General features: G+C 38.7%; 1 protein-coding gene across 1 annotated transcript in view; it reads left to right on the top strand.

Annotated features, from left to right (window-relative positions):
• LOC135706708 (relaxin receptor 2-like) overlaps positions 1 to 23,093 on the top strand; it is a 291,102-nt gene that overhangs the window by 112,632 nt on the left and 155,377 nt on the right. The window contains exon 3 of the mRNA XM_065228358.1: positions 14,467 to 14,739. Within this exon, the coding sequence (XP_065084430.1) occupies positions 14,467 to 14,739 (273 nt within the window). The remainder of the gene's footprint in view (positions 1 to 14,466; positions 14,740 to 23,093) is intronic.

Genomic DNA, 23,093 nt, shown 5'->3' with positions numbered 1-23,093 from the left:
GTTTTCCTTTATTCCGGTGTTCAAATAAAACCAAGCTTGATACAACTGATGTCAACAAATCGAAAAAAAACCAAAGAAAACTATGGTACCTACACAAATTGTCTGACTTCACCACATAAACCGAAAATGGAATAAAAATTACCCGCGTAAAAAAGGGTTGGGTGTACGTTAGTTTTGTGATTTTAATTTTACAATCAGTGTGTGTTTTATTAGGAAAAATGGCGTAATTCAATGTAAAGGAAAAGTTTTTCCGATTTGATGAAGAATCACAGCTATTTAAGTGCTTGGTGGAAGGATGCCGCAGCATGTTAAAAGATGCAGATAGCCGCTTAAAGCTCCATGTTGTTCAACAACTTCCCGCTGTCGCAAAACAAATCGGTTTGGATGGATACAAAAGGCCGATGAATACAGACGTTGGACAAAACGAAGGTCCATCAGTAAAAAGGATGAAGACTATTTCATTCCAAGTTGATCCTGACAATTTCTTTTGCGGAATATCTTCCAATTCCAAGGCAATGGTTTCTTCAATTACAGATGTGGCCAATAAAATTAGAGAACTGATACGCCGCCGCCGCCGATGAAATTTAGCCGGCGCGCCGCCGCAGTAAAATGGCTCACGCCGCCGAATAAATTTATGTCACGGCGATGAAAATTCCGTAACATATTTTCGGTAAAATGCATCTTGAACGCACGCTCGTTCGTTGCTACTTAAAATCAGATCTACTCTAAATTGAGTAACACAGCCAGAACTGTTATTTCTTCTCATTCCCATAAATAAATAAAATTTGGAAATGAGTCAAAAATACACAAATGGGCAAACATTTCGTTTCCTTTATTTTTTTTCTTTGGGATTAATAAACCAAAAACTATATCAAGCATTTTATTTTATAGCAAACATAATGCAAAACAATTACCTCTCAATACAAATGATTTGTTCTCCGTCGATCTTGTTTTCCGGGCTGAGCACCAATGCCACCGACGCCAGGTAGGCAGCTTCCACACCTGGACCCTACCTATCGACCCATCAACTCATGAACCGGGAACCAACGGCCAGGGTGGCCAGCAAACCGGGGAAACCGGGAATACCGGGAAATATCCGGGAATTTGAAAAGTAACCGGGAAAACCGGGAAAAACCCGGGAATTCGACGAGAGATCCGGGAAAAATAAATTAACCATACCATAGGAACAAATTTTTACACTAGAATTTCAGAATAAACCATTAAAATAGAGTGATCCTTTACCAAATGAATGTCTTGCTCTATTTGCTGCATGATTTTTTTTTTCTGTTGCCTGTCTTATTGTTTTTAGAATTTAATCACTCAGCAATATTGCAAATTTATTTTCGTCATTTCATTTTCAGATGTAAAGTGTATAGTCCTTGAAAGAAACTATTGAAGATGCTGGACTTGGGAAACGAATATTTGTAAAAACCGAAACTGAAATATTCTTTTCCAAGGTTTGAATTTTTCGTTGTTCAAAATGCTCATTAGAGTGATGCAAAATTTGAAATTTTCGCTCCACAATACTTAAACGATTCCAAATCGGATCCTGACTAACCTCTCAAAATTTGAACCCATTTGGTGAGAAACTGAGATGGCACAAACCATTTGAAGTTTGTATGGGAATTTCTATGGTAAAACCAAGATTTTTGTTCATGTCTATCTAATAATTCACCATATCGATCTGCTTCAAAAGCTTTCAACTGTACTTGTAGGAAATTTTCCCAGCTACAACTTTGCTCAAGATCACTTTTTGATTAAATGCAAGGATCAAAATTTATCAATGGTTCAATGCGCTGATGTCTTATGATCATGCTCAATCAACTGCTCAGCAGGCAACATTGGTGTTTCTGGGGCGTTGAATAGGACACAAAAATTATGGCTACTATGTCACACTGCAAAATACAGTGTTGCCTACAGAGCAGCTGCTTGATCATGTCATAAGTTTACCAATCTCTTAAATAATTGATAACTTTTTCCTGTCTTGTTTTACATAGAAATGATCTTCAGCAAAGTTGTAGCTGAGAAAATTTTCTATAAGAATGGCTATTGAACTGTTTCGCAGCTCAATATGGCAAAAGACTAGAAGGCAATAAGCAAAAAATTGAGATTTCCCATAGTAATTTACATGTAAACTTAAAATGGTTTGTGCGAAGCCTGTTTCTAACCAAATGAGTTGTAACTTTTGGAGGCTAATCACGACCCGATTTGAAACCATTTAAGCATTGTGGAGCGAAAAAGTCAAATTTTGCATCAGTCTAATGCTCATGGTATGAATTCCAGAATTAACTTGGAGCTCTGCTCTAAATTATCATGGAATTTTCGGCAATTAACCAGAAAATACTCCACGTAATAATTACCGTAAAATTCTTTTTGAGATTTCCTTGAAACCTCTTCTAAGAATTTAACTTAAATCCTTCTTAGAATTCCCTTGAACCTATTCGGAGACTTTGATTGCTTTAGAAATCTTTTCAAACATTTATTTTAACACTATTAAAAACAGAAGAAATCTTTCGAAATTTTATTTAGAAACCGTTTGGAGTATTTTAAAGAATTTGCTTCTAATTTTCAGCAAATTATTGCCAGAACACTCTTAGAACTCTGTTTCTTGTTGAATTCTGTTCACAATTCTCTTGGAATTCTTTTAAAAATGCATCTGCATTTTCCTCACGATCCCCATACAAGTCTCCTTGGAATCACGTAGGATTTTTCCTTAAAGTTTTTTTTTCACAACTCCCTTTGAAATCTTCTAAAATGACCTTCAATTTAATTTAGAACTTGCATCCTTCTCCACAGAAATCCCTCCAAATTCATCTAACAATTTCTAAGGACTTCATGTCAGAATAATTCTGGAATTCTGCTAAGAACTTGTCCTTCGAAAACTGTGTGGGAATCCTTCTCAATAATTGTTTGAATTCAACACTTTTAATTCTTTTAAATTTTACTAAAAAAAAACCAGGGCATGTCCGCAAGATTCTAAAGATGGTTCTGTAATTTGTTATAACCACTTTTTTCAAATCCGTGGTGTTGAATTTTTTCAAAATCTTACATTTTAATTATGTTTTTACAAAGATTGCTATTAATCACAAATTTTGAAGAAAAGTTTCTTCTTATATCACTTTTTTATCCTTTCAGTATATTCCTTTCAGCACGTTTTTTTTTTTAAATACGTTCAATTTCGTTATTCGTTGAAAATTAACACCGGGAAATTTTTATGGTTTGAACCGGGAAAACCGGGAAAAACCGGGAATTTCAAAACGAAAATTCACTGGCCACCCTGTAACGGTTTTACTTCCTTTGCGAAGGAAGACGTGATCAGAGATGGTATGCCTCAGAACATCCCAGCGGCGCCGACTGGGATTGAACCCAGGCCTGCTGGGGTGAGAGGCAATCACGTTTACCACTAAACCACCGGCACCGCTACCCAAACAACGTTGTAGGTGGAGATATTCTATGCTTTTGGAACATTAGAAAGCTGCAGTATCCTTGCATGAAATCCAACAAGGCTCCAGGGGTCGATCGCATATCAGCAGAGATGCTCAAAGCTGACTTCATGCTATCCGCTCAAATTTTGCACCAACTAATATGTAATCTCTGGGACACCGCGACTTTTCCAGCCGACTGGATGCAGGGCGGCTTAGTGAAGGTCCCAAAGAAGGGGGCTTTGACTGTGTGCGAGGCATCAACGTCAACAAGACCAAATCGTTGGATGTCAACACGGGCAACCCTTCCAACTTTACGGTAGCGGGGCAAACAGTGGAGAAGGTCGAAAGCTTCCAATATCTTGGCAGCCAAATAGCGTCGGACGGCGGGACCAAGAGCGACATAGGTGCACGAATCAAGAAGGCTAGGGCTGCCTTTACGAGTTTACGAAACGTATGGAGATCAAACCAGATAAGTCCGAATTTTAAACTCGAACGTGAAATCTGTGTTGTTATACGCCAGCGAGACGTGGTGTGTATCAGCGGAGAACACTCAGAAGCTGCAGGTATTCATCAACCGATGCCTGCGGTATATAATTCGTGCCTGAAGGCCTCACAACTTGATCTCGAATGCTGAGCTCCATCCCTACCTATCGACCCATCAACTCATGAACCGGGGACCAACGGCTTTACTTCCCGACTGGGATTGAACCCAGGCCTGCTGGACTGAGAGGAAATCACGCTTACCACTACACCACCGGCGCCGCTGATACCAGCCTTAGTTGTTATGATATAAAGTGCTGTTCGATATAATAGCAGAGCAAGCCGATTATCATTTGTGTCTAGTGCCAATCACCGACGGACATCGATTGCCATTCATTGACGGCAATCGAATGTGCAGCAAGGCAGCTTTCACACCTGCGTAGGATATCGCACCCATTCAACACACATGGGCCGGAACCAACGGCTTTACTTCCCTTCCGAAGGAAGACGTGACCAGAGATTTTTATGCCTCAGAAAAATCCCACCGACCTCGACTGGGATTGAACCCAGACCCATTGGGGTGAGAAAGCAGTCACGCTTACTACTACACCACCGGCGCCGGCTAGTTTTGTGCTGATGTTTTCCCCCTGTTGCTTAGGTGCTTGGTGTGCTCTCGCTTCCCTTTGTTGCCGGTATGACTCGACGCACTGATCTATTGTTAGGTTTTTACGATGTGCATTACTTTTGAAAAAGAAAAGTGATAGCTAGTTAGGCCGGAACAAATCACAAGTTTTTCTTTTGTCACTAGAGGCTCGCACCAGTCAAGGGGGAGAAGATAAAAAATAAACAAAAATAATAAAACATTTGAAATTCGTTTTACATTACATATATCTAAACCGGCGCCGTTGGTTGGTGGTGTAGTGGTAAGCGTGATTACCTCTCACCCCAGCAGGCCTGGGTTCAATCCCAGTCGGCGCCGCCGGGATGTTCTGAGGCATAACATCTCTGATCACGCCTTCTTTTGGAAGAGAAGTAAAGCCGTTGGTCCCCGGTTCATGAGTTGATGGGTCGATAGGTAGGGTCCAGGTGTGGGACCTGAGCATTGGAGCTCAGTACGGAAAACAAATCTCGCGTCACTTTTCAATAGATCCTATCCAGTGGCGTTTCCTTAACCTCAATCTACCTGTGCACCAACTCTCAAAACATAAACAATTATTAAAATATTGCTTTCAATGGATAGATATCGAGTAAACTAGAAGATTAAGTGTATTTTTCAACCGATTCCAGTATGAATATGGCATTAAATGTGGTTTTGAAAACCGGTGCACAGGTAAAAAGTGAGGTTACGGGACGCCACTGGTCCTATCTACATTGATCGATTCTCTTCATCGACGCTCTCTTTCGTAAATAACTCGGCTTCACAAATGTTTCCTGCCGTCTTCGTCAAATTAGATGCTAGATTGTTGCTTCTTCCATCGAAAATATCCGGCCGTGGCGATTCAAAGTTGATCAAGGTTGATCAAAATAATTTGTACCGATGCTTCCAGTTTAATTACATGAGCATTTTGTGTGATCGTTGGTTCTGAATATGGACAAACAGGCAGATGAATTATATTCCTACTCTTTACTGTAATAAGCTTGGTGGCCCTCAAAAGAGCCGTTTTGTTGCCAAAGATGATTTAACCTCCGAAACCAAACAGAGTGCGTCTTTGTCACTTCAAAAACGTAGATGACATCCATGGCCGCTTACGCTTGGCGTGTTTAGTGTAGGTTACAGCATCACGGATCTCATTTTTCAGGAACACCTTCAGCACACCTCGTAAATCAAACCGGAGATACGTCAGACAGCGCCACGGTGAACCAGACAACGCATGGTGGTTATCCTGAAGAATTTGCGTTTGGTTCTGAATATCGTGATGAGTGTGCAAAATATTACGCAATTCCAACCTCCCTATTCGCACGCACCCGAGGATCGGAGGCGAATGCCACTTCGACTTGTTTCGTCTACTTACTACTCTCTGACGACTGTGCTGGGGAAGCAGCATATGCATATAGGTAATTGGTGGATTTGTTAGTTAATTCGACGCTTTTGGACAATGCTGGACATTTATCAGTTTTTCAATAGTCTCCTATTGAAAATCAACATTTGGAAGCATTGTTATCAATACGTAGCCATATTTCTAAACGAGTGGTGATAAAATTATTGAAATTTGACCAGGGGCAGCTGAATTATTAACGTTCAAAATCTTTCTTAATTTGTTACATGTTCCATTTTTGGTTCTCACAAAGTGTACCCCCATATAGAAATAAAAGACGTAGTCCTACGTCAAAAAAAAAAAAAATATATATATCTAAACCGTACATTTCAAACGCTAACATTTTTTCTTAGCTTTCGCATTAGCCTTATACTTCTCTGAAGCCGTGATTTTTTGCACTAATGCCACAAATGTTGACTTTATTATGTGTGTTAATTGTGTAATGTGTAATAATGTAGATGAATAGGATCAAAGCAATTGATTTTTGGGTATTCATAAATTCCGGATAAACCATCAAGCGGAATACCACAAACGTAACAGTTCTTATGAAAAAAACGTTCTGTTTTCGATACTTCCTCCCTACCCAAATATAACTCAGTTTTCTCAACAATTGTTCGTGCTTCAAACAATCTAACTAGACGTATGGATTCAGGAAGGTCTATTCAACAAAATCCAAGCGTAATATTCAAAAGAAGGAGCCAAAATCCATCTTGGCTGAACATAAAAACCAAATTTTAACAAAAATACGTAGTTTTGTCAATTTAAACCTGGCTTTTTATGTGCTTAAAAAAATAATCATGACATATGAATTCAGCAAGGTCAATTCTATAAAATCTAAGCATAACTTTCAAAGGACAGTATCAAAATCCAACTAAGCAGAAAAGGAAAACAAAAAAAAACCTTTTCGTATTAAAAACCCGGTTCAACCTACACGTATGGATTCAGCAAGGTCTTTTCTAAAAAATACAAGCCTATTTTTCAAAGATATGAGCCAAAATGCAATTTGGCAGAACCGAAAAACCAAATTTCTATATAAATACGTATGGATTCAGCAATTCGGTAAAATCCACTCCGAAATTCAACTTGGACAAACGAGAAACCCAAATTTCTATAAAAATACGTACTTTTGAGAATTCAAACCCAGTTTTCTAAAAAATTGTACATGTTTCAAAAAATTTACCATCACGTATTGATTCAGCAAAGTTCGTTCTATAAAATTCAAGTCTATTTTCAAAGATCGGAGCCGAAATTCAACTTTGCAGAACAGAAAATCAAAGTTTTTGTGAAAGTACTTACTTTCGTGAATTTAAACTCTGTATTCTCAAAACTGGAAGAAATTCAACCCTCTTATATGGATTTAGCAACATCTATTAAAATACAAGCTTATTTTTAAAGATAGAAGCCACAATTCAGTTCGGCAGAACAGAAAAATTAATTTTCTATGAAAATACCTTCCTTTGTGAATATTAACCAGGTGCGTCCTTCCGGTATTCAGCAAGTTCCATTTTATAAAATCCAAGCACAAATTTCAAAAGATTGAACCGAAATCCTACCTGACTTCAAAAAAATCCACCATCACGTATGAACTAACAAAGGTCTATTCTATAACATCCAAGCCTGTTTTTCAAAGGATGGAGCCAAAATCCAACATGGCTGATCAAATCCAAATTTCTATAAAAATACGTACTTTTTGTGAATGTAAACCCAGTTTTCTCAACAATTGTGCTTACTTAAAAAATCTACCATCAGGTATGAACACGCGAAAGTCCATTCTTTAAAATCTCAGCCTAATGTGAATCTCACAAGAACGAGGAAAGGGTCTAAAGGAGCGGAATCTACGCTAAAAGTTAGTTAAATCACTTTAGGAAAGTTCAGACTAACATTAAATAAAATTCAATCACTCAACAGAAAAGTTTGAACTTCCTAAGGAAGGTTTTGAACCAATTCAGAAAAGGTTGAACACCATTTGGAAAATTTGTCGGTTCACTTCGGAAAACTTTCTACACTTTCACTAAGCAAGATTGTGTCCTTGCCAAATGCCAAATCTGGAGCTCACTTAGGAAAATGTCAAACCCGCTCTGACAAGTTTGGTTTCAGTTCGGAAAAAGTTGAATCAATGCAGGAAACCTTGTATTTATTTAGGAAAAAGGATTAATCAGCTAATGTTGCCTAACTTCAGAAAAAGCTAAACTAATTATTTAAAGCTTAGATTCGGTATATGTTGAATCACTTCAGGAAAGCTTTGACAACATAAAAAAGGATTGAATAACCTAACAGAAAAGTTTAGGCTCAGTTAGAAAAATATTGATGACTTATTCGAAAGTTTGAACTCATTTAAAAAAAGTTCAGGCTCAGTTTTGATTCTGCTTTGAAAAGTGTCACCTCAGTTAGGAATTTCCTGAATCGTTTCTGATTTGGTCTCACTTCTAAAAATTTTAAACCAATTTTGAAAAGATTGGATTTAGCTCGGAAATTGTTGAATCACTGTAGAAAAGAAGTGAATCATTAAGTATCATTGCAGAAGGTTTGTAAGTTAAGACATTTAGATCGAATGCAAAAATCTGGTGACAACGGTGGGCTGGGCACATCGTAGTAATGTCGGATATCGACCCAATGAAAATGGTTCTTGGCAGTGATCCGACTGGAGCAAGACGAAGATATGCCCAACGAACAAGATGGATCGATCCGATTGAAGGTGGCTTACCTAGTGAGTTGCCAAACAAGATTAGGAATGATGTTCGATGAAATCCGTTTTCAACAACTGAAATTGGCTGATCCGATTTCAAGGACCTGTCATGCCGTACTGGTCAAGTACCAATTTATGTGAAAATTCTTTAAAAGAACAAGGTGATACAACAATAACAAGTAACGGCACCGGTGGTGTAGTGGTAAGCGTGATTACCTCTCACCCCAGCAGGCCTGGGTTCAATCCCAGTCAGCGCCGCCGGGATGTTCTGAGGCATAACATCTCTGATCACGCCTTCCTTCGGATGGGAAGTAAAGCCGTTGGTCCCCGGTTCATGAGTTGATGGATCGATAGGTAGGGTCCACGTGTGGGAACTGCCTTCCTGGGACGTCGGTAGCATTGGTGCTCAGCACGGAAAACAAGATCGACGGAAAAAACAAACCAAAGGAAAAAAAAAACAACAACAAGAACATAATAAAATCTAGCAAAGCGAGTATCCATACCCAAATGAATTTGCGAAAAATAAATATACACTGAAAGTTTTATTTTATTTCCCCCCAAAAGAAATACTTGATATGTGTTCCGGCCTTATTTCTATTTCTGTTTTAAAATGAAGATTGTTCTTATACATTTCTCGATTGGATTTTCGAGGGGACGTGCTGGCGGGGGCTATCAGGCAGACGAAAATTTCCCCCATCTGATGGCGGTGTTGGCATGCGTGGGCGAGATGCTGGTTGCGCTGGATTGGGGATCGGTATGTCCCTCGGTTTTTAAAGTAAGGTGCCTACGCATAATGCATTATGATTTTTTTTCATGTTGAAGCATGATTCGTTAAGAAAATAAATGTCGCGATCGAACATGCAAGCTTGGCACTTGACCGATTACTTTTTAATGTGTTGTTCGGGTGTATCCTTAACACGATCATGAGGGCCGTGATTGTATACTGATGGCAGTCACGGCGGGTCGTGTTTGATTGTGTAGTTTGTTCAAGGGGTAGGTCACTGTCAGTGTGCTGCAAGTGTGTCTCAGGTGTGCCGATTGTGCCAGTCATAGAGCAAGCTGCGATTTTTTGTAACATACCCATCCCGGTGACCCCTTGAATGTTTTGGTTTGCAATCGCAAGAATAAATCGGATTGAGGATGACGCGGTAAGTGTTAATATGATAATAAAAGTCCTATGAATTAGGGATTTTATAATGCCCTCAAAGGCAGACCAGAAACCTAGCCTTTCGTGATGTGAAAAGCAACCGTCTATCAGCGGCCCGAAAGAGTTGGGAACTGTGGGAACTTTGTTGGAGACCGACTATAGAGGATGTTGAATATGACTTCTGTTGTTTGTTTTGTGTGTGTTGCAGCATTATTTGAATTACGGGTACTAATGGGGTCTGATTTACTGCTTCTTTCTCTTGAGCCCACTCTAGAACCTATATGTCGTATTTAGATCTATAAGTGTCTGAGTTCCTCTGGTATGATCAATGAGAGGATGTGCCTGAAATTACAGTCCGGTGAAATATGAAGGAGAAAACAGTCGTTTTAAAACGCAATAGAGTTCGGTTGAGATAGCTCGAAAGATGTGCAATAGGGTTAACTACCCCATTTCGGGCCTATTAAGCACAACCCGCACTAAGTCTTCCGTAATCTAGCACAGTTTACATCAAACGGAATGTTATTATTACTGATGGCTTCCAAATTTATTTACCTTTCCGTACGGTATCGTAAGATTTGATAAAGAGAAACTAGTCGTTGAGATATTGTCAAAAGTCTTACACTGCTTCTTGGCGCCAAACTCGGCCTACGGATTCTAAACTTGGCCTAACGCATTGAAACGTCATTGAAACGCCAATGAATTCTCCTTAGAGATGAACTAGCCTAAGGCTAAAAATCTCTTTAATAAAGAATTTAAAAAAAATGCAAATGAATTCTCTTCGGCCTATCGGATGAAGATAAAAATTGATTCGGTCGGAGCGCTTCTTTTGTTTTTGGGAATAATTGTTGCAAACCTTCATATCACACGTTCTCATTGACTTCGTTCGGTAGCTTTTTAACTAAAGTATCGTACCAAACTCATAATTGACTTGTTTACTCTGAAATCATGGATTTGAAGTTTTCTGCTCCATAGGCCCAAAATGGGCGATAAGGTCGAAGTAGTTCTTTACCCTATTTGTACGCTGGTAAAATCATCGCGTCAGCCGTAGTTTATTTTGTGAAGTAAGGGGCACGGTCGCCCAAAAAAATAATTTGTGAAAGTTGTATGAGTTCAGTTCCCGTCTTACGTAAGGATTAAATCAAAACAACGAACGTCACGTAAAAGTAGAATTTCATGGAGACTTAAAAGATTTTTCGTAGCTTTTCTGTCTTCAGGGTTAAAATATCATCGGTCGTTGAGGCTTATTATTGTGTAAAGGGCACCGCTGTCAAGTTTAAGTTTGAATAAATCCCATCATTTTGAGAAGACTTATAGTAACATCGCCTGATTATCGTGTGTTTTGTGCAACTTAACATCGTCATCAACTTCACCATCGGGGTCGGTTTTGAATGGTTGCAATGACAACGCGATCGTTGCTTGTATGGCCTTAGAGCGACCATTTTTGCTCACTCAGTAGAAAATCATGAGTTTAAGCCCAAACCCTTCACATTCAAGAATAGTAAATTATTTTATTTGGAACATTGGTGTGTTGTAGTAAAAGGAGCTCGTTTGCCTAGTAGCAAACGTTTTTGCTTACTGAGCAGAATATTGTGGGTTCAATCCCAAGATCCTTCACGTTATATGACCGTTAGGACATCAATTCAGCTTATCGTTTACCAAAACGAACCCTGCTGCAATCCCAACCCTCTTACCAAATATCCCAGTGATTGCTCGTGGAAGTGCAGAGGTGTTCTCGGCTTCCATCAAAGTGAGTGTCACGTCAACACATTCCTACCCATTACTTTCTTGACCTGCGTTAGGGTGCGGCCGGCGCTGGTATTGACTAGTTTGAGATCACCAGTCCGAAAAAAAAAACATTTCCTGCAGCTAGTCTCGTATGCACAATCCAGTATTGGATCTACTACACCATACAAGCACTTATAAGTACAGAGGATTATATCAGTGATAAGTTATGCGCTTCGTAAAGTCTACTTGGTCTCTGAAAGATTTCGATGTAGATGAAAATCATCAGATTATGTTAATGATTGGATCTTGAGTCGGTTTAGATTCCACGGCATCTCTACACGCATTCCATGATAATCATATCTGTTAATATACAAAAAGTGTGATTGCACGCAATGGACGATCTTTCAAAAAGCAGTTGAGAAAATCGCATTTGGATCGCAGTTTTGCATTAATTTCCTCTGGAATTTTTGCGAGATGCTGGAATGCTCTTACAATCTTATGGGATTACTTGATATGGTACATACCCAAATGCGATCTAAAGTGCACATTCTTATGATATCTAAGGTTATCTGTGGACGCCATATTCGAGTTAATTGACACTAATCTTTTTATCAATTAGATTAGACATAATTTACGATATAATCTTTAATCACAATTTCAGTTTCAAATAACCTTAAAGCTTCATCCGAGTTTATTTGTGATACGGTACGGTACAAAAATGGATCATCGTCAATAAGTCGAAAATTTGCATTCTATGCAACTTAACTTAAACTTTATGTGACGTATCTCATTCTTGTATGGGATGTTGACTTTATCAGTAGCAATTTACGGTTCTATTTGTACGCTGGTATACGACTTTCGGTTGTCTGTTTCATTCTCATCATCCATGAGCATATCAAATTGATTCCTCAAATAAATTTCATCAGAAGGGGGATCAATAGATTGCCCGCCATGGCGGCAGTAAAACATTTATCCAAATCGACTTCCAAGCAGATTACTATATGAATCTGAAGGATCGAAGAGGAATTTTCCAAATCGATATTCAAGCAGGATTACCTCGGGTAGGGTCCAAACAAGGATCGAAGAGGAATAAGAGTCGAACAAGGTAGAACAGTTGCAGGTAACATTGTGCACTGAAAAGTGCTGTTTAAATTTGTTGTAGCTTTAGGTAGCAGTAACACTTCCTACCGCAAAAAAGCAAATAGATCCGCACGGCAAGAGAGCACGATGCGGACTGAAGTCTTCCTTCGCTCGTAGTCTCTTTCCACTTCCATACTATACAATCAAAACATTGCACATCAATTTAATGTTGACGTTTTACAGTCCATGAAACATGTTCCCGTTTTCGAGAACAGGTTCAAGAACAACTCTTGAACTTTAATCACGTTTACCAGAACAAGATCATGATTTTTAGAATAGAGTTCACGTTTCTATGACTTTTGTTGCCTTTGCAATGTAACGTACGTTTATTATCCAGAATCATGTTCACGATTTCATGATTTGTGACTTGATGTTGACGAATTTCGGAACGATTTTCTTCCCATGTGCAGTCATAATTCGTAAGGTGTTGTTGTATAAATCACCCGATGGCGTTGTCCATTGAGAAATACTATCTATAGATCTGAAACCGTAGCGTAGTGATCCACTCGCGTTACGTCTGGATAGTCAAAGTAGCTTGTCGTGGATGTGGCCAGTATGACCAGTATTTAATGATTTACATGACCTTAGACGCTCTTTCAGTGGTGGAGAGGTCCAATACCTTGCACTAATCTTCAGTCAAGAACAACTTGACAGATGTGACACTGACACCGGAAACAATCCAATGAATGCGTTTTGCGATTGAGATGCAGATTGTAGTAGAAAATTCTAACTAATCGTAGGATGCTTAATCACACTTTAGACAGAAGCATTTAGTCAATACGGGCAATAATTTAGCTATTGTGAAGTCAACCTCCCGACCAAAAACAACAGCAACGTATGCGAATGGCTCAATATTTTCGTTTTGTTCGTCTTGGCTCCATGAGAGGACGAAAACTGAATTATTTTTGTTGACACAGTAATTAGTTGCTTTCTTTTCGCATTATGCATTCACATTAAGGTGCCTTAGTTAGAATCCGTCTAGAAATAAACTGAAATAATACCATCAATTGATAGTGTCCCTAGATCATAAATCCTACAGCTGTAAGGTGTATTACTGCTTTATTTGCTCATAATTTATCAAATTTATTTATGGTCATTAAATTGGAATACAACCAGTTGTTTGCACAAACGGAAACCGTTGCCACATTATAAAGCACTACCGACAGTTGGAGCGCTGTTTCTGCACACCGAAACTAAACAAACAACTTCCATATGTGCAACGGTTCCAAGCCCCTTTCTCTGAGCTGTTTGCGACTACGTTTAACATCATAGTTGCATTGCAAAAATCTACTTTAACGACCAAATATTTACTCCCGTTCACGTATACACATAGTTTCTGATTTCCACCCACTGACGTCTGCAGCGCTGAGTAGGGCCACATTCAACTTTGCTTGCCCATATAGCGTCATTGCGGTTGGTTCCAGCAAAAGATAAACCCATTGTTTACTACTAATCTTTCACCACCCCCGGCGATACGAACTTGAATGTTTTTGAATGCTTCTCGCTCTCGGTAGCACCGGCGGTGGCCTGCGGTGCGCATAATTCTAAGCACTTTACCGCTGCCCGTTTCCGACAGGCTGTCTGCTTTTATAGCTGCTGACTGGTTCATCTCTTCTGGCGAAAATCAGCGAAAGCCGTGCTCAACCAAGCGTCTCCACAGCCACAGTGGTATAACGGAGGTGGGATAAAAATTTCCTCCATATAACGCCATTTCGATCAAACATTTGGTAATCCAGGCCTCGCGTCTAGATCTCTAGTATAACAGACCTAATTGAATTTCAAATCAATCTCTGAAATGCTCGTTTCTTTTTCTCATGCTATTTGCAGGACGTTCTTCGCACGCGCTTGTCCTACCGGAAACGGATTTACACAATGATGCCCCCGCCGCTGGTGGTGATCTGGCGGAGGAACTTCAGAACCCGGCTTCAACAACGAGTAGAGCTGTGATATTTACCGAGGATAAACTAGTGCCAACAGCGGTGCAGTTCCGTTGTGCTGATGGATTCTTCCGGTGCAATAGTACGTTAGACTGCATCGAACAGCGAATGAATTGCGATGGCACCGCCGATTGCGACGATGGCTCTGACGAGCGCGATTGTGGTGAGTTATGTGAATGCATGTATGTATTGTTGAAAACGTTCGATGCAGTGGAGTGATAATATTTAGCTGAGATGCTGTTTCCAATTGGTCTCACGGTAATATTAAGCTTAGTCAAGCTATCAGTAAACTGTTTGTACAAATGACAAATATTTGAAGATCCATGTTTGACCAAACTTTATGTTTGACGAAGGTCAGTTCACATAATCAAATATTTGGCAATTCTTCGTTTGTCACATAGGGTGGGTGAGCCAGTAGTTGAGGTACTAAGCCATTTTATTAATTAAACAATAAATATACGATGTACACACAATTGTTATACGTCAATCTATAGCTTTCAATCTCTATTTTGGTAGAAAAATATTACTCTGTAATAAAATTGCAAACAATTTCAGAAAACTCATCCTCCATTAATAGGAACACTGTTCCAGTAGTTGTGGTAGTTGCTAACTATGGTCCCTATAATAGTGGAATGCGTTGGTTTCCATTATTATAGGAACACTACCGTAACTATAGGTGCGAAGGAGTGAAAATCATAAGGAAAATTAATGATATTCCTTAATTTTTGGGCTAATTTTAAGTTTGAAATATGCACATATGCTTTATTTTAGGACAGCTACCGATTAAAAATAATCTTACCCGGATCCTCCTCATTATACCGGCACAACCTCCATACCGCAACTAAAGGTACACCACTATTACTGGAACACATACCCTATAGCATTTATTGATGTTGTTTGCATATTTGACAAATTACCACAAAGGGTCAGTACTAGGATTGTCAGTACCGGACCCTTTTGCGAATACCGGTATTTCGGTACTGAGAGGTACCAAAATATTAAAAAAAAATAAGAAGATATACATTCAAAGTGTTTTTATGTTACTTCATACGCGAAGTTAACGATTTTCAGAGTTGGTTGGAAATGCTAACATGAAACTTTAGTGTGATGATTTATTAACTAATAATTAGTAGCTAATAAATCATCACACTAAAGCTTCATGTTAGCATTTCCAACCAAGAAGATATAGATATACAAAGATAAGACAAATTAATTATTTAAAGAAGTTTGTCCTGGAGTAGTGCTTTGCATCTATTCCTCTCACGGTTATGGTAACTTCTTTAAATATTTTTTCCCATACAATTCACAAATAACCCAAAGGTGTTAAAACGACTGTAAATAAAAATAATTTACTTATTAAATCTCCTTACTATCCTTATTTCCTGATTCTTCCTGATGAAAATATACGAAGTAAATTCAAAGTATCTGCATGTGAATGTTAGTCACGAAATCTGCACATTACCATCAAAGTTGTTAAAACCGGAGAAACTGTATTTAACTGTTCAGACCTTCTTTCAAAGATTTTTTTTATTATAAGATTATTGAAAGCTTTTTCATTTGATGATGATGTATTAACCACGTTCTCGTCCTCTTTTCTAATTTTCATTTGCTTGAGTATTTTATCAGCTGATAGCTCACAGCACGGAAAGGATCTTCATATCCAGAAAGTGAGACCCATAGAAATAACGCGTTTACCTGCAGCCTGCAGTTTTTAAGACTGGCAGTTGATGTGCTTATGATTATTATTATTATTTAGCTTTATTAAGGAGGCTTTCAGCCTTGGGCTGGTTCGCCTTCAAAATGTGCTTATGAAAAGCATAGCCGAGTAAAGTATTAGATCAAATTAAAAACCAACGTTTCACCTCATGGTAAAAATCGTTCCTCGTGCAGTATGATGCACGGCCAGCTGCTGCCACCGCGCTAGGTACGAGTGCACCGTGCAATAAATATAGGGTAGGTGTACCAGTTATGGCCATACGTTCCTATTATGTTGTGTTCCAGTTATGGACTATGGAATTCCCATAGGCCATAATTTTGCCTTCACTCATACTACCCTCCATATAAGTACTTTTTCATCCAAGATATGTCTTCAAATCTACAGGCGAAAAAAGACATACTTCAAATCTCCGCGTACATCGTACGGGTTAGGCAAAAAAAGTATGCGTTTGACTTGTACTGTCGCATTAATGGCCCTTCGCTCATTTTCAACTTTTATTCAATTTTCATACGGTCGTACTCTAACGGAACTATCTACCTACCCTCTTTTAAGACCATTCTCTAGCTAATAAATTATCACACTAAAGCTTCATGTTATATAGCATTTCGAACCAACTATGATATGATGCATGTTGTTGCAATTATGTTCCGAGAACTATTTGAAAAGCGTAAGAACTTCATGAAAGTACATAGAAATTCACGGAAAGAGTAGTTCCAAGGACTTCTGGGTAGGCAGAAAACCAAGGTTGCAAATACTCATTTCAGCTAAAATAATGTTTTTCGGAATAATAAAACCAAAAGATGGTATGATGGCATGTTTTACTTGTAACTTACAAGAAGAGGTTACACAGTATGCGTTTGAAACATAAAACCTGTACATTTTGCTTTCTATGAGTCACAATCAGTGATTTGCTGATCGCTGAGTGAGTGAGTGAGTGAGTGAAAAATCGCTGATTGTGACTCTCATGAAGTGAAATAAACAGGTTTAATATGTCAAACACATTCTTTGCAACCTCTTCTTGTATCTTGCCTATTCAAAATGTGATCATATCATCATCATCAAGGAGACGAACCAGCCCAGGGCTGAAAGTCTCCTTAATAAAGATATAAAAAAAAAATAAAATCATATCATCTAATTATTTCATAATTTAAAAAAAAAACATTGTTTTAGCTGAAATGAGTATTTGCAACCTTGCAGAAAACTTCAGGGATGTTGAAATAAGCTTGGGGAAGTGAATGTCGATTTCAAATATCTTCAAAAAGTACATAGACTTCAGAGAATTTTGATGAAGTTCCAAAAACTTCAGGCAAGTTTCACAAACATGAAGAAAGTTCCAAAAACATTAGCGAAGTTCAGAGAAGATCTATCAGAGAACTTCAGGGAAGTGCATAGAACTCCAGGACATTTTAGAGATTTTTGGGACACTTCCATGAGCTTTAGGTTTCATTTTTACAAAATCGAAAGAGTACGTAGAGGTGCAGGTCCTTCAGCTAAGTTGTAGAAATTTCAGGGAAATTCTGAGAACGCTGAGGAGATTCAGAACACTTCCGTGAAAAAAGCCTTGACAATTTTCTAGAAGTTTCGAAAACTTTAGAAACATTTACATATCAGGAAAGTTCAGAGCTTTTATGAGAAGTATTGATTCTTTCAATTTGAGAATTTGATGATATTATAAAGAACCTCATGGTCGTTCCATGATATTATTGAAAAGTCCAGAGAACTTTACGGCAGCTCCATGAAAGTTCTCAGTGCTTCAAGTCTGACATTTAATCAATTAGGAAAGGGGATTCATTTTGCTCCACTCACCAAAACAACTTCGCCAAAAACACCAATATGACCTTAAAGTTCGAACTTGCTACGAAGCAGCATGAAGGTATTAAAGGTAATACACGTCTTGTTGTTATTAGAAACATTTGTGTCTTGAAGTCCCCCTCCCCTGAATGACAATAACATACACTGAAAATGGCATTCACCCGCTCTTTTCACCTCAATTTATTTATGGGTTAGCGCACAACGCGTCATTCCACTTGTTCATCTATCAGGACTAAAACCTATTTGAATGAATATTGTGTTTTATCCTTGTTCAACTTGTACTGAATCATACAATCATTTGTAGAGGTCTGAAATATTTTAGGGACCATCCATAAATGATGTAGCATATTTTTTTTTTAACCAATTTTAGAACCCTTGTCATGGTGTCTCTGGAATCAAAACTTATTAAAAAAATATTATCGCTGAAACGCCCACCAAACGAAAACTTATGGTAACCCCTTTCCTATGAGACTGGGATAGAAATGTTCCAGGTCTAGAACTGTTCAAAAATAAATTCTCTTGAACATTGCCCAAAAAAATGTATGGACAAATAACCCCCGATAGAATATTTTGGAACTAACCTCAAACGAAAGATAATAATATATTCAGCCACGATTAGAGGTTCTCAGAATTTCGTAAAAATTGGAAGTTTTGTTCAAATTTGTTTCGCAAATTTTTAGACCTGTATTTTTCATATTGTTAATAGGATGACCATTTCGATGTTCGAGTGGTCCAAAAAATCGATTTTTTCGAAGGTACTTTGTAGCGGCGCCGGTGGTGTAGTGGTAAGCGTGATTGCATATCATCCCAAGAGCCCTGGATTCAATCCCAGTCGGCAACTCCGAGATTTTCTGAGGCACAAAATCTACATCACGTCTTCCTTAGGAAGGGAAGTAAAGCCGTTGGTCCTCGGTCTATGAGTTGATTGGTCGATAGGTAGGGTCCAGGTGTGGGAGCTGCCTCCCTGGCGTCGGTAGCATTGGTATTCAGTACGGAAGACAAGATCGACGGAAACAAATCAAAGAAAAAAAAAAGTACTTTCTTCATAAATTCATAACGTTTGAACCACTAAACCGATTTGAAAGATCAAAATATCAAATGAAAGGCAATCATTTTTTTTTTCAAAAAATATAACTTTGTTTAAAAATTGGGTTTTGCATTAAAAAACATGGATCCTAAACTGTTTTTTTCAAAACACGTTTATTTGAATTTTAGACCATTAACAACTTACACATTTTACACAAGTAAACAGATTAACACAAAATCGAATGCTTCTACGCAAAGTTTATTAACATAACTAATAAACAGCTTCAGAACCTAATATCATCTTCTTCTATCAATGTTTGTTATTTCTGGAAATCGAAGATTTGCAAAACTATTCCTCCTACCTAGGATTGTTTACAACTTAGGTTGTAGATGATTTCAAAGAGCACTGCCTAAGTAACATTGCAAGTTTTATAGTGGTTTCAAAGCATGCTACAAGTCCAAATCATGGTCTACAGAACCCTCATAAAACCAAAATTGTTACTTGGGTGGTGTGTTGGTAATTGGTGAACTTGTGCTCTAGATCATGTACGATGTTAGGGCAATGTTGACACATAGGACTATCGATTCTCTTCTGTCGATGTAGTAGCGCACCATGTGAAATTTTTCCACTTAGTAACAGATTTCTATTTTGAGGTAAGACCTTTAATTCTTATGTTACTCCACCCTCTTGTCCATACGATGGTTGCAATCTCTTCCATGATTTTTGGTTTCTTCAGCTTCCCACGATTGACATTATGAAGGAATGTAGCAGAAGGAATTTCTTTATGTTGCCCGGGAATATAGGGCGAGGCTCTTCAGACAAGGCTAAAGAGCTGGAATGGCAGCTAAATTTGGCGGGTTCTGCAAATGTTGGATAAACCAGCTTGCGAATGGCGTATGTCCAATTTCATTCAGGAATCTTTTGGTTAGAAGTGCTTTGCATTTATGCATAGGAAGATGTAGATTTAGTCCACCTATGTTCTGCGGCAACGTAAGCTGCTCAATAGGAACAATGGTTGGATGGCGTTCCCAAATGAAACTGCCGATGTATGAAGTCAAACATGTGATTGCTTGGTTTGGGATACTGATCACCCATGCTAGGAACCAGAGCCTTGATGTTATAAACGTGTTCACTACAATTACCTTCTGATGTAATGTTAGGTTTCTCGTTTTAAACATCCACATTAACCGAGATGTTTTTCTGATAACATCGCCCCAGTTGAAGTCAATTGTTTGCTTCTGGGAGTTGAAGAATGTTATCTCCAAAATTTTAATCGACTCTCGAACACTTGGCCAAACAGTATCGTCTCCTGTGCGTTGGAACTCAATGTTGACCGCGAACGTTTTGTTGAAGTTCAAAAGAGTTCCCGAAACACGACCAAAATCCAGGAAAAATTTGCTTGATGATAGGCACCTTGCGGTCGTCAGTTATGATTATCTATATGTCTGTTATTGATAATTCGTAGTTTTTCTAGTAGGGGTGGAGATATAGGACGAATAGGTGTATGCTTAAGGCATCGCCCTGTCTAACAGATTTCCATTTATAAGTAAACTAGAACTAGAAGCGGTCATAATCTTCCCTAAGAGTTGCACAACATTTTGGTTTAATTGGATGTTCTGCATCACAGTTCTTACTAGCTCGATCGAAAGCGCGATCGAAGTCAAAGGAAATTAATTTTCCTGTCCTACGTCTGCAATTGAATTCTGCAATTCTATCTTTGATTGCCTGTACTGCTTCAAAAATAGTTCTATCAGAATTTGAACATTTTTGACTGGAGTTGAGAAGATTGTTTTCAATCATAACCTTTACCAAACGTTGTTTGAGTATTCTCGACAAAAGTTTGTGGTCGTAATTAAGGAGAGCTATGGGTCTGAATGCTTTGACAGTTTCGTCATCCGTTTTCTTTCTGTCCAAAACAATCACTACTTCAACAAATTTTTCAGGGATGTTTCCCTGTAACGCTTCGTTTATAATCAAGTTAAGTTGGGGATGAATAATATTGAACGCCTTCATGTAGAATTCTTTATGAATTCCATCGTTACCTGGAGACTTTCTGGATGCACTGGATCGATAACGATCACTAATCTGAAACGAGGATAATTTTTCTCCACATACGAATTTGTCGTTTACCATTCGCGAAACAACTTTGACTGTGGGTTTTGATATAACCGGTCATAAGCGTCTCGTAGTTTTTTTTTGTTGGAGGGAGTTGAACCACTGCGTCCATTATTTGAACTTTTGTGGTACCCCTGTTTACTGTTCGTATCATGCAAACTGATGTTGCCTGGACACGTCCTTTCCCAATTAGGTATGATATGGTTTATGAAACCAATTACCTTCCCAGGATTAGCAGGCCAAATTCCACTAGGTTGTAAGATAACACTACGAAGAAATTTAGATCTACGCCTGTGTAATGCATCGCAACTGCAGAGCAGATATTCCGTGGTTTCACGTTCTATGCTACAGAAACGGCAGATATCGCTCTGAACCCGACCAATGTCCTTCAAATGATATCTACAGTGCCCAGTTACTAGGCCAGTGTATATACTAAGAGCCCGTTTATTGAGCTCCAAGAGCTTTTTGGTATGTGTTACATTTGGAGTTTGAAATCTTTTCGACTGGTTGCACTTCGTGACGGCCATCCAGTTGGCCATCACCCTTTGTTGTTCCCAGCGTTTGAGTTCCATTTTACCGTACAGTTTGATATTCCACAGTATGGTTCTGGGCCAATAAACGGTGAATTGGAACCTAATTTTGCGAGATCGTCTGCCCTTTCATCCCCTTCAATGCCACAGTGTCCAGGAACCCAATATAAGTTTACTTTGCACAGCTGTCGCAAAAAGAGAATACATTCCCAAACAATCTTTGATGTACATTTGTAAGCACGAATCGCTTTTAGTGCTGCTTGACTGTCAGAAAAATACAGATATTTGCACATCTATATTTTCTCCTTAGGCAAACACTTACACATTCAAGTATGGCCACGATTTCCACTTGAAACACTGTTCCAAGTGGAAATCGTGGCCATACTTGAATGTGTAAGTGTTTGTCCCATCGCTGCTGAAATATTTGTCCCAGGGCCAAAGATTCCTGCACCTGTTTGTGTTCCAATTTTTGAGCCATCTGTGAAAAATATGATTGAGTCTTGACGATCACCGACTTCCCAATCCGAACGCAACATTTCACATACGTTCCGCTTCCTCTGTGCGGTAGCCTCTTTCGTTTTTGGCCACCACATTAACGAAGCATAAGTTACTTTTGAACGGATTACTGATGTGTAAATCCACATTGTCATTGTTGGTTTCAAACCCCATTTTCTACCAATAGTGATGGAGCATTACCACACGTTGTTGATCACAGAATCAATCTGAGCATTCCAATTCAACTTGGCATCCAATATAACTTCTAGGTATTTAACCTGTTCACTAAGATGGATCTGTTCTCCTCCAAGCTTGAACTCCTTTAGGTTGAACTCCCTCTTTCTAGTAAAAGGAAAGATTACTACTTTTGACGGATTAATGTTTAGGCCCTCCTTAATACACCAAGATTGGGTAAACTTTAGAGCCTGTTGCATTCTTTCTGAAATGATAGCGTCAAACTTTCATCTAACTACGATGACTATACCATCCGCAAAGCCCACAACTTCGAAACCTTTCGCCTCTAGGCTTCTTAGAAGATCATGGACAACTAAAGACCACATTAGTGGTGAGAGGTCTTCTCCTTGAGGACAGCCTTTCGTTGCCCAGCCAAGAAGTGACTTTTCTTTTTGCAAGCATAGTATGAATCCAGTAGACGATGTGCGTGTCGAAGTTCCTTTTCTTCATGGCGTCAAAAGCTCCTTCAATATCCAAAAAAGAACAAAGTGCGATTTCTTTAACTGAAAGTGATTTTTCGATTTTATTTGCCAAAGTATGGAGAACAGTAACTGTTGATTTTCCTGATTGATAAGCAAATTGAAAAT

Source organism: Ochlerotatus camptorhynchus, unplaced genomic scaffold (assembly GCF_037179485.1).
Source record: "Ochlerotatus camptorhynchus isolate MF236.1 unplaced genomic scaffold, CSIRO-AGI_Acam_v1.1 ptg000289l, whole genome shotgun sequence".
Lineage (NCBI taxonomy): Eukaryota > Metazoa > Arthropoda > Insecta > Diptera > Culicidae > Ochlerotatus > Ochlerotatus camptorhynchus.
This window is presented reverse-complemented; position numbering and strand designations above follow the sequence as displayed.